We start from the raw sequence: 12,344 nt of genomic DNA, 5'->3' as shown, positions 1-12,344 counted from the left end.
AGAAATGGTGACTAGGTTCTCGTGCCTCATTGCATCTTCTGGGTGCTTATTTTAGAGACGGGAGGGGGCGGGGTCTCACAATATAACAGTGGCTGTTTGCAGTTTAGAGATCTGCTCAGGCCCCAACTGCTGCAGTTAAACTGCCCCACAACTGCAGCCTGCCCTTTTGTGTAGTGGCCTTGTAGGGCTTCTTTTTTTTTTTTTTTTTTTTTTTTTTTTTTTTTTTTTTTGGTTTTTCGAGACAGGGTTTGTCTGTAGCCCTGGCTGTCCTGGAACTCAGAAATCCGCCTGCCTCTGCCTCCCAAGTGCTGGGATTAAAGGCATGCGCCACTACGCCCGGCCATAGGGCTTCTTCTTGTTTCTTCTGAGAAATAATACAAAATTGACAGAAGAATGATGTAAGAATAGTTTGTGATGTGAAGACCTTTTAGTTGGCAGTCAGCCACACGCATAGTTGCTGAGGTTGTCCTGAGTGAAAATCTCTCACTAAACTCAGACATGCTTGTCTGCAACTTCTGAAAATACTGCTGTTGTGTCTTACTAATTTCATTGTATTCAGGAATCTCTAAGCCCCTTTTGATCATGCAGTTTAGTCAGGCTTTCAGTATTTCCATAGATATTTTTAAGTTTTACTCAAATTTTAAGTGTAAAGTATTTCTTAAATTTAAGTTGATGTTGGCTGATGTTGGACTAATTTTTCTATTACAGACTTTGACATTTTTAAAGAAATCAGGACCAACTCTTAATGAAGTCATTCCTGATAGTTACAATCGATGTCTTGTTGCTGGTCTCCTCTCACCAAGACTTATTGATATTCAGCCTTCCAGTTTAAGTCAAGTGAGACATTTAACTTTTTTCTTCCTTTTGAATTTTTTTTGGGGGGAAGGGAATCTGTAACCTCATGTTCCAGGATCAGTAGCCATGGTCTTGGAATTTGGCTTCCACATCCTCTAACCTTAGCTAAAGAGATGCTCAGTGGTTAAGAACACTGGTTGCTCTTGCAAAGGACCAAGGGATCTGATACCCTCTTTTGACTGCTTAGGTACCAGATATATTTATCTTATACATACATGCCAGTAAAACACCTTTTAAAAAAGTCACAAGTGGAGCTGGGCTCAGCAATGCAAGCATATATATATAATCCCTAGTTACTGAGCTAGCAAGATCAAAGTTGGTCTGGCCACAAAGTAATTTGTACAAGGCTTGCTTGTATAGTTTCATAAGACTTTATCTTAAAATAAAAAGGACTGACTGAGAATATATAGCTCAGTGGGAGTGTTTGTGTCCTAGGCTCCAGTACTGCTAATGAAAGTACAAACAGTGAGAGTTTCCTTAGCTAACGAGTTAAGCTTCATTGGCCATGGCATACAAGTCTTCTGTGGGTGTTGGGGTTTCCTACTTCTTGCAATGCTGGGTATTGTTTTGGTTTTCTTCCTGCTCTGGTCAGGTGACTTCCACCTGTGACCCTCCTGTCTTACTCTCCCAAGTGCTGTAACTACAAATGTGCTCTGTTGTCTCTGACTACAACCAAATGACCCTCAGAGCTATTTTTCCACCTTTTACTGCCTCTGATTTCACAGTCTTTTTTTTTTTTTTTTTTTTTTTTTGAACATGGTTTAGGAAGAACAACTAGAAGCTATATTGTCAGCAGCAATTCAGACAAGTTCCTTGGGACTTTTGACTGGTTACATCAGAACATGGATAATAGAAGGTAACAGTTTCACTTTGTAAAAATAGAATATTCATATTCTTAAAATTACAGTTCATGGTTTTACTTTTCAGTTAACCTTTATACATGAGACCGTTTTAAATTCACGTAAAGTTGTAGGGTGTAGTAAAAAGTGAATCTGTGATGCTCTATACCAGCTTCACCCCAGTGGCGCAGTTGAGCAAACTTCTTGTGCATTTGTCCATGGAGATGCATTCACACCAGTGTGAATGTTTATTCATTCTTTACATGAACGTACACATGCTCTGCCCATGTAATGTTGAAAGAACATTATGATCATTTGAAAGAAAGCTTCCTGTTTCTTAATCAATCAATTATATTTCAAAACAAAAGATACTCACTTATTAAAAAAAAAAGTAGTGATTACAAACAAAGGTTAATACTGAGTACTAACCAGTGTTGCAGAAATGTTTTTTATAGCTTAGTGGGATTTAGAGGAATACAGCATTTTTGTGTATTGAGTTGTTTTTAAGACAGGCTTTCTCTGTAGCCCTGGCTGTCCTGGCACTCTCTCTGTAGACCAAGTTGGCCTTAAACTCAAGAGATTTGAATGCCTCTCTGTCTTCCAATTGCTGGGATTAAAGGCATGTGCCATTATGCCTAGCATGATTTGGGGTCTTTTAAATATTCCTTAATATGGTAAAATTTCTTAAGTCAAGATTTAAAAACTGTAGGCCTTTTTTGTTGTTGGTTGGACTGTTTTGGGTTTTTGTTGTTTTTTTTTTTAAGATTGCTTTCCAGTTTGTATATATTGCTCTTCCTCATAACTGCTCCCTGCGCCCTCTTCACCCTCCTTCCAGTTTTGCACCTACGGCACTGCTCCTGTGAAGAGGTGCACAGGATCCATTTGGTAGAAGTTAATGTTAAATTCATGAACTTGGCCTTCCTACCTGGCTCCTCCTACAAAGTTAGTAACTTTCATTTCGAAGTTAGTAATCATTCTTTTTTTTTTCTTTCTCCTTTCTTTCAATACAAATAAGAACAACCAAATTCTGCTGCTAATCTACGATTTGTTCTTGAGTGGACATGGAATAAAGTGGTTCTCACAAAAGAAGAGTTTGATAGGCTTTGTAAGTATAAAGTCTGGATTCAGGATAAGCTTTAATAGTTAATCTTGATGTTGTAGTCCCAGGTAGAACATTTGTTTGAGACAAGGTAGGTGTCGGTAATCTCAGCAGTTGTGAAGCTCACTAGGTCAGTGGTTCTTAACCTGTAGGGAGCAATCCCCAGGGACAGCTGACCTCTTCACGGGAGTCACATATCTGATATTTATATTACGATTCATAACAGCACAATTACAATTATGAAGTAGCAACAAAAACAGTTTCATGGTTGGAGGTGAGTCACCACAACATGAGGGACTATATTAGGAAGGTTGAGAACCATTGCTATCATCTATGCTTGCCCTGAACTTCTGGTGCTTTAACTACCGTTAACCTCCAGTGCTTGAATTCCAGGCATGAACTACCACATCTAGTTCAATCGTAGTAGTTTTACCATTTGGGGAATGTAAAGTCTTAAGACTTGTGGTCCTAGAAGAAAACATTTATATTAAAAGTGTATATTAAACAATTATTAACAAAAGCCTTTTACTAGAAATACATTAACTAATAAGCTACATTATGTGCCTTCACACCAGGCTGTAGATCAGCCATTGTTGCTGTTTTAAGCAACCACAAATGCTGGTAATGGAGACCTTGTGTTGTAAGGTGATTTTGGTTTTGATTTTGTTTTTTTTTTTTTTAAGACCTCTTAGTATAATTCAAGTGCATATAAAGTATTTTAAGAAGAAAAATAGAAACTGATTTGAGGGACTCAGAAATTATGGTGTTCTACTTATTAAAGTAAATATACATCTTTTGGCATGTAGTAGTTCTGAAGATAGAGTGCAGACCTAAATAGTCCATAATCTTACTTTGACTCTAGTTTTATATTGAAAACTAAGTTCCTATCTTATAAATTCTAAGTTCTAGCTTATATTTGTAAAGTCTGTCATTCTTTAGAGTAATGGGACTTCAGAAAGATGCACATTGATTGTAAATTACTGTGTTGAAACTGATGTTGTATTTTCTCTTTGAAGGTGTGCCGTTGTTTGACGGTTCGTGTCGTTTTATCGACCCACAGACCATTCAGTCCATCCAGCAGTGCCATTTACTGCTTAGCAACCTTAGTACAGTCTTAAGCTGTTTTGCAATGGAGGCCCAGGGTATCACTGAGAGAGGTGTGTACTTTATACAAATGAGTGTTTTATTAAATTTTCCTTAATTTACTTACAATTCTTGTTTACTTGGTAAGACATTGTATAAAGAGGAAATGTTCAAAAGGAAAAAAATCTAACTTATGTGTGTATATGTAGGGTATATGTGAACATAAGTGCACACATGCCATATTGTATGGATGACACAAGACAACTCTGATTGGTTCTTTTTGTCTACATTGTGTGTATCCTAGGGATTGAATTTAGGTCTCCTGGGTTTTTTCAAAGGTACCTTTATTCACCGGACCATCTTGGTGGCCTTAGAATTTACTACCAGTAGAATTTAAAATTTGAAGTTAACATGTATTTATGTATTGAAAGAAGTGACTGCTTTTTTGGTTTTTGTTCTTGTCTTATTTTGCCATTTCAACAAAGGAAAAGGTACAATTTCATATAAAGGCCTAATTTGAATAGTCTACTTTCAGTCTGTTTTAATAGCATTTTGTATGAAGCAGTTAATTTTGGTTTGCATAAAATGCCTATTTTAGTCGGTGAGTTATCTTAACATTTTAGAGATTTGCTTAACCTCACTTTGGTTCAATGTATACTAAATACAAATTAAATTATATATGCATACTCTTATTATTTTGATTTGTTGTTCGTGGTTGATAAATGGAAAGTTACTCAGCGTGTTAATTCTTCTTTCTAGGCCTGGTGGACTTGAGCAACAAGCACATGGTCACCCAGCTTCTCTGTCAGTACGCACACATGGTTCTGTGGTTCTGCCACTCGGGGCTCCTACCCGAAGGCTTAGGTAACGTAGTTAATGTATGAATAGCTACCCAGACATCCTAGCTCCATAGTGTTACTGTTTGCTTCTGAGCTTTACACTATGTTGACTAGTCTTCATTCTAGTTTTTGTATCTTCATTGCCTCACAGACACTATATTCATTGGATTAACATGTAAAATGAGAGCAAATTGGAGAAAAACATGGCTTCTAAAAATGTCACTACCTATAACTTAGATCATGAAACTGTGGTTTTATAATTTACTGATGTCTTCAGTATTTCTATTGTTTTGTTCTGGTTTGAGGAAAGGGTCTTACCATGTGTCCCTGTCTGACCTGAAACTCACGTAGACAGATCAGGATAATATTAATCATGGTTTCACCTGTCTCTACCACCTGGATGCTGGGACTCCCCAACATGCCTAGCTTGTTGATCTCTTAATATGGCTGTCTATCTGTCTGTCTTTCAAAACAAGGTATCACTATTTAGCTCTGGCTATCCAGGAATTCATACCAGATCCACCTGCCTTTGCTTTTAGAGTACCAGGATTAAAGGTTATTGATACTTGTCATCAATTAAGTGTTTCTTTTAGTCTAGTAATGTAAATACTGAGAATTAGAGACTTGAGAAATTACCAGTATCGTCTTACAGAGTTTGTTTGTAACAAAGACCCAGCTCCGTGTATTTCTGGGAAGCACAGTTGCTCTGCTTACTGCATGTGCAACTGTTGTCTTATTTACCCTTTACCCTTTCCTTATATTCTCACTTAAGTAAATGGTAAATATTATTTATTGGAAATTCTCTTTTGTGCCACAGGAATAAAATTATTAGGAGTAATTTCTAGGCTGTTAAAAACTTGTTACAAACTTCTTGTGTTGATTAAATTTTAGCAAGACCAGGCCAGGTGGTATGGTGCACACCTTTAATCTCAGCACTTGGGAGGCAGAGTCAGGCCTGGTCTACAGAGCAAGTTCAAAGACAGCCAGGGCTGCCTAGAGAAACCTTGCTTCAAAAAAACAATAGCAACAACAACAAAAATAGTAAAAAAAAATTTTAGGAAAACTAAAAATTTATTAAACAATTACAGTAACGTCAGTTGAAGTTTTGAGATATTTTGGCAGTATTGCTAACTTTTTCTATTTCTCCAACGTTAATAAAACCCCCAGATGATGCTCTGCAGCTGTCAAGACTACGCTACAACTACCCTGTAATTCAGAACTACTATACAAGTCGTCGGCAGAAGTGTGAGCGCTCTCCCAGGTACAGGCAGCCTGACTACAGTATTCACTCTCATGTAGTCAAGTATTGTCATAACTGGCATTAACCTGATGCCTATACTTTTTTTATTGAAAATAATTTTTATATAAAATATTTAAAAAGATAAAATAATACCCGCTTAGGACACACACAACAAACAAATGAACAGGCAAAATTAAGAGCCAAACTTAAAGAGCCAAAGAACAACAAAACAAGAGACATACATTGATAAGCACAAAAGTCTCCTAAAAAAAAGTAGAAGTCTGTAGGGTAAGAAGAAAATGGGCAGACCAAGCATTCTGAGTCAAAAAGTACCATTGAGTTAGTTTGTGTTAGCCATCTACTGCTGGGCTGGGCATAGGGCCTTGCAGATGATATGAACATATATATAGTGAGCCTAAAAATTCCGCCAATAAACTTCTGTAGCTGATAATACTTTAAGTAACAGGGTACAAAATTCATGCACAAAAATCACTAGCCTTCCTGTACACAAAGGACAGAGTAAGAAAGAAACTGAGGAAATAGTGCCTTTCACAGTAGCCTCATAAAACACAGTATCTTGAGTACTCCATCAAAAAAGTGAGGGATTTGTATAAGTAACACGTTTAAGATGTTGAAGAAAGAAATTAAAGATTCAGAAGCCAGAAAGGTCTCCCATGCTCACTGATTGCTAGGGTTAAATAGTAAAAATGGCATCCAATCTAATGTTTACCATTTTAATACTCAGCAAAAACCTGAAAATATATCAGAATTGGTTATTTTTAACTGTTTTTAAAACTTAATGTTTTTCCTTTTCTTTTTTATATTTTTCTCATATAAATTAAAAATAGCCTAATTAATTGCTTTGAAATGAAATTATGGTAGAAGGAATATTTAGAATCTGATCTGTCTCTGGGATTGTAGAAGACCAAGTAACATTTAGGGTATGGTTCACAAACACTGACTCGGGTGTCTTATGTCAGATTCTCCTGGGAATGTGCTGTAATGCTAATACACTGAATTTTGGAGTTCACGATGCCTTAGTGTAACTATTCTAGGATAATGAACGTGAACTTGGGAAGTTGATGGGGGTTTTGGTTTTAATATTTTCTATTTTATTATATCTTGAAACAGTAAGTTGCTCAGGGTGTTGAATTAACTGTAGCTGACCATCACCTTAACCTTGATTCTCCTACCTCAGTCTTCAATGTGCTAAGATTCTTCTTGGTTCTAGTCATGCATATTCTAAATGTTGGTAGCTGTTAATTCTGTGTGTGTCCTTTGGAGGATTTTTTACATTTTCTGATGTTGTAAGCTACAATATGAATATAAAGTCATGCATAGGGCACTTAGTATATGTCGGTCTAATTCTTAGGACTGTTTCAATAAATAGAAACTTCCTGCTGTTCATAACAGTGGGAAGGAAATAGGCAGGGGTGAAACCAGTGTGTCACAGTGTAAGTGTCCAGAAGCACATTGCTGAATGAACAAAAACCAGGATTTAGCTCTGAGCTGGAACAGAAACATTTTTGCTACCTGGGGCTGCTAATAATTCATTCAGAATGGTGGAAAATAGAGCAGTCAGCCATTTTGCTGGTTTGGTACAGTTCTTCACTGGCTGGTGTGGTAGTGACTGAACTTAAGGCAACTTGGGGATTTTTTCTAACCAATGCTCCTTTGATCTCTACAGTCCCGTGATACTAAATGAAGCCCGTTCTTCACCTGTCTTTTGATAAGTTTATAGTTTTTAAGCATTTGGTGCTTACTGTTTTGATATCAACAGTTAACATTGATGCAGATTGTCCTTAATGTTTCCCATGTTGCAGAGGGAAGTGGAACCACGACTGCTTGATGATTGATGGATTAGTCTCTCAACTAGGAGATGAAGTTGAGAAGTTGTGGAAGCGGGATGAAGGTGGCACAGGAAGATACCCTCCTGCTAGCATCCACGTAGGTCACAGTGACACGGAGCCATTGATAGTGAATGGAGGGGAAGAGCTGAAGGTTCATACTGGACATAGGCTAGGGAACATGGAACATGAAGAAAAGACTAGAAGATGCACTGACGGTTTTATGTTCTCCTTTTATAGGCATTACTTGATATATATTTATTAGACAACATTACTGAAGCAAGCAAACATGCTATTGTATCCTTTAAACTTTTACTAAGTATTTGTACATTACCAAAATTCTAGCAATAGGACTCAAATATCTAACCCCAATCTCATGAAATGCTTTTGGTTTTTCCCCTACTTAAGTGTGTATTCTTAACTCAGAGTTAGTGGTCATGCTCAGATGGTTGAAAATGAATGTAAAAGTATATAAAAATTACTATTTTTAGGCTATTTATTCTTGGGGTAACCTTACCTTTTATCAGATTATCAAATGTGTATAAAACCAGCTGCTCTGAGACTGGCAGTTGGTGTGAGAGGAGTCAGTGCGTGAGTGGCGGCCCAGGTCGCAGGTTTGATCTCCAGCGCTGGAAGGAAAAAGTGGAAGTTACTCAGAATACTGGTGGGAGCAAAGCTGCCATTCTCAGTGGAGTTAGTTAAGTGCTGAAGTAAAGAGCATTAAAAGTTTACACACGGAACTGGAGAGACAGCTAAGTAGGTAAAGTGCTTGTTATAGAAGCACAAGGACCTGAGTTCAGATTCCCAGCCCCCACGGAAAAGCTAAGACTGTTGTGTGCTTGCTGTCCCAGCGCTACGGAAGCAGAGCCATCAGAGACCTGGATTCTATTGCCTTGCAGGCCAGGCAGTGGAGTCAAGTGGTGAGATCCAGGTGAAGTGAGAGAGAGACTTTCCGGGGCTGGGGGCGGGGGAAATCAGGGAGTGAGCACTATTTGGTGAGTTATTATCACATTATCTAACTTCTGATGTCTGTATGCATGTGAGTGTGCCATAAGAACATGGATGCACACATTCATTCAGCATACCCACACACGGAGTTTTTATAAAGTTAGCTTAACACAACATTAGGCATTATTTGAATCCTGTGGCTTTTATCAAATTGAAAAGATCGTCTCCTGCAGAAACAGTTTAGGTTAGTTATGGACTTCAGAAAAGAGCAAGTTTCATATCTTGATCCCTATACTGTGGCAATGTTTGTGCTAAAGTCCTTTTAATCTAATATATTATTTGTCATAATGTATATAAGATACTTGTTATATTTGCTTAAGCTGCCAGCTTTGCCCAATAGAGTTTGATTTATAACTTTTTAAAAATTTACTCAACAAGTTACTTGAATTTGCTATTTGTTTTAATAAACAAGATGTATTTTTATTCAGTCTTTTTTTGTTGTAGCAGTAAAATACAGAGGATAAATAAGGTTGGCATGGGACTCCTTTTCCCGTGTTTAGTAAACTATATCCATACCTGCCATCCTATCAATGGCCTTGTAAGTGTAAGTTTCTTAAACCTCTTCATTCTACATCCTGCTCCCTACTCTAACTATATACATGGTTTGTCTTTTGTTTATTGTCCTTAATGCTTTTTTTAAAGACCATTTATTTGCTGCTTGATATTATGTATTCCTTTCCAAATAAAACGGATACCCCCATTGAATCTTTCCCAACTGCCTTTGCTATTTCTTGGGGCCAAGTTAAGCTAGTTCAAGGATTTTGGCTGCTAGATCATAATGACTATGAGGTAAGTAACTCACTTGGAATATAAGCTTTTGTAGGTTATTATACTAGAACATGTATAACTATGTTAATTTTGACATAGGATGCTGTCTTTTTTCTAGAAGTAATAAAAAACTCACTTTAACTGGTGTTCTCACCTAAACAGCAAGAGCACAAGTTCATAAACTCAGGTTACTTGCTGTTTAAAGAATGGGTCATATAGGTGGATATTTGGGAATGGTGCAGCACTGACTGTTGTGCTAAAAGATTTGCTTGGGTTCTGGTGTGAGCCAAAGAAGACAAAATTAGTTAATGGGTATGAAATTGGTGTAAGAAGTATTCTATATAAGGAGGCCTCAAAGATGATATTTCTGATAAACCTTGGGTCTTTGACCTCTACCATAGATTAGATACTTTTATATTTACACTTACCTAATTTTGACTTTAGTGATTTCTTAAGACTATTTGCCTTTTAAGAACCACAACCTTGTCTAAATACTAAAGACTGTATTTATAGTTAACACTTAATTGTTTTGCAGAATGGCTTAGACCTTCTGTTTCACCCAGTTACTGCAAAGCCTGCATCGTGGCAACATTCAAAGATAATTGAAGCCTTTATGAGTCAGGGAGAGCACAAACAGGCTCTCCGGTATCTTCAGACAATGAAGCCAACAGTGTCCAGTAGCAATGAAGTTATCCTTCACCTCACTGTTCTACTTTTTAATAGGTAAGTACATCTTAAAAATAGAAGCTCTTGGCCATACATTAAAAAGTGGAATTGATGGAATAGATAGTAAAAAAAATATATGAAATCAGGTGACATGACATCTACCTATAAACTTATGGAAAATTACAGCCAACCCTGGATATATGAGACCCTGTCTCAAGAAAACAAAATGCATAATTTTACATTGGTCGCATTATCTTATAAGACAAATACATGATGCCTTTCACCAAGTCAACAGTGTGTGCTTGGCTGAGACATGACTACTTACTATCTGCTGCTTATTAACAACATGGCTTGTCTCTTGCATGGACAGATTAGGTCAGGTATGGACTTAAGAGCAAGTTTCATATCTTAATGCTTAAACCAGATTTGAGCAAATACTGTTTTTCCCTAGAGACCTTTTGTTTTTATTTGTATATTTGTATATTTGTGTATGTGTGCTTTATATGTTGTAAGCATCAAGTGCCTTCCTCTATTGCTATATACTGAATATTCCATAGACTGGCCATGCTGGAATTCATTTCCAGCAAGCCATCACCACCATCATGGATCACTGGCTATGCAAGTGCAGAATAAAGAGTAACTCGATGTTGTTAGAAGTTGGAGAAATTACACCAGTGAAGATGATTGCTTTTTTAAAGTTCAAGACAAGTCCTGTAGTAAGCACATAATTACTTAATTTTCCCCATATCCCTGCATCTCTAATCCAAGTGTTTATTCTCTGTGTCCTTGAACCATAATAGTTATATTTGGGGAATCTGAACTTAATGTAAAAGGTTAGGCCACATAGCAATCTTTCTAGCACTCAAGGATTGGTGATCGGATAATCATAATTAGAAATCGCTGATAGTTGAAAATGTTTCAGTATTTCAAACATAGAAAAAATAACCTCTTCTCTGTGACTATGCTATGTAAGTGGGGTAATCCTGTGGCTTTTTAACTACTTAATGATACTGCTTAGTAATTATGCTAAATCCTTAAAAATAGTACTGGGACCAACCAGGTAGCTCAAGCCAGCAAAAGTGCCTGCCATGCACGCCTAATGAACCTAAACACACAGAGGCAGGAAGGTGACTCCAGAGTCGGGACCTCCACATCACGCAGACACGTGTCATATACACACATGTTCACAGAGCAATAGGGAGATGTGGTTCAGCAGCCATCTACCAGGACTTAGTTCTTAAGAGGATAATCTTTGGACGAGGATAGATTTTAACTTTATAAACAGTACCACCTTCTCTTGCATATTTGTCATTACAGCATTTGAGAAGTTAAGCTAATTACTTTCTAAACTGTAGTTTGTCCTCTCGAAGTATTTCATGAGTTTAGTGCCCACCTTGCAATATTGTGATTGTTAAGTGCACAGATGCCGTTATAGCTGTTGAGAAAGTTGTAATTTATTAGCAGATGGTGGTAGTGATTGATAGCCATTGTATCATTCATTAAACCTTGTAGCTTGATTCCTGACTCTGACCCCTTCTTTATCTAAGATGTGTAGTTTGCCCAGTTTTGTGGTGGGTACACAATAGTTAGGAAACTGTTAGTATTGTGGTTGCCTGATTAATTTTTTTTCTTACAAATACAAGAGAAATGAAAAGCCCTTATGTGCAGCTATTAGCTATTATTTCCTTTCTTTTCCTCTTTCTACACTCAGTAAATTGATTCTCCCATACTCTGTAGCTCAAGTTGAACGACTTCTAACTTCTTCCTTCATGAATATAAAAGTGTAAATCAACATGTTCTGCATTACCTAAGCTTGCCATTGAGATTTTCCCCCCTGTTCTTTAAAAGTCTTAATTTACAGTAGAGAGTTTAAGTTCTTGATATGTTGTTACTTTTGTTGCAGTTATGTAGAATACTCCACATGATAACTGGTAACTCACCTTCGGTAAATAGGCAGTGTTTTTTATATTAATAGGTAAACTGTCAGTATTGTCCCAGACAACGGGCTGTTTTGTTATGTGGTTTTATTCTTTTTGTGCTCTCAGTGACCTTTTCCTGTCCTATTTGATAAGTTACTAGGAAGGGATGCTGAGGACCTGG

The 12,344-nt window shown here is 37.2% G+C and overlaps 1 protein-coding gene across 2 annotated transcripts in view; it reads left to right on the top strand.

The window, feature by feature from the left end:
• Ahctf1 (AT-hook containing transcription factor 1) overlaps positions 1 to 12,344 on the top strand; it is a 59,006-nt gene that overhangs the window by 17,971 nt on the left and 28,691 nt on the right. For both annotated transcript variants that reach the window (XM_021175618.2, XM_021175460.3), the window contains exons 12-21: positions 709 to 837; positions 1,621 to 1,711; positions 2,710 to 2,799; positions 3,810 to 3,950; positions 4,636 to 4,740; positions 5,883 to 5,976; positions 7,779 to 7,902; positions 8,043 to 8,099; positions 9,453 to 9,599; positions 10,114 to 10,301. In XM_021175618.2, the coding sequence (XP_021031277.1) occupies positions 709 to 837; positions 1,621 to 1,711; positions 2,710 to 2,799; positions 3,810 to 3,950; positions 4,636 to 4,740; positions 5,883 to 5,976; positions 7,779 to 7,902; positions 8,043 to 8,099; positions 9,453 to 9,599; positions 10,114 to 10,301 (1,166 nt within the window). The remainder of the gene's footprint in view (positions 1 to 708; positions 838 to 1,620; positions 1,712 to 2,709; positions 2,800 to 3,809; positions 3,951 to 4,635; positions 4,741 to 5,882; positions 5,977 to 7,778; positions 7,903 to 8,042; positions 8,100 to 9,452; positions 9,600 to 10,113; positions 10,302 to 12,344) is intronic.

The sequence above is a fragment of the Mus caroli genome, unplaced genomic scaffold (genome assembly GCF_978045245.1).
Source record: "Mus caroli unplaced genomic scaffold, Mus_caroli_1 scaffold_1, whole genome shotgun sequence".
Taxonomy (NCBI): Eukaryota; Metazoa; Chordata; class Mammalia; order Rodentia; family Muridae; genus Mus; species Mus caroli.
Note: the sequence above shows the minus strand (reverse complement) of the source record. Positions and strands in the feature narration are given on the sequence as shown.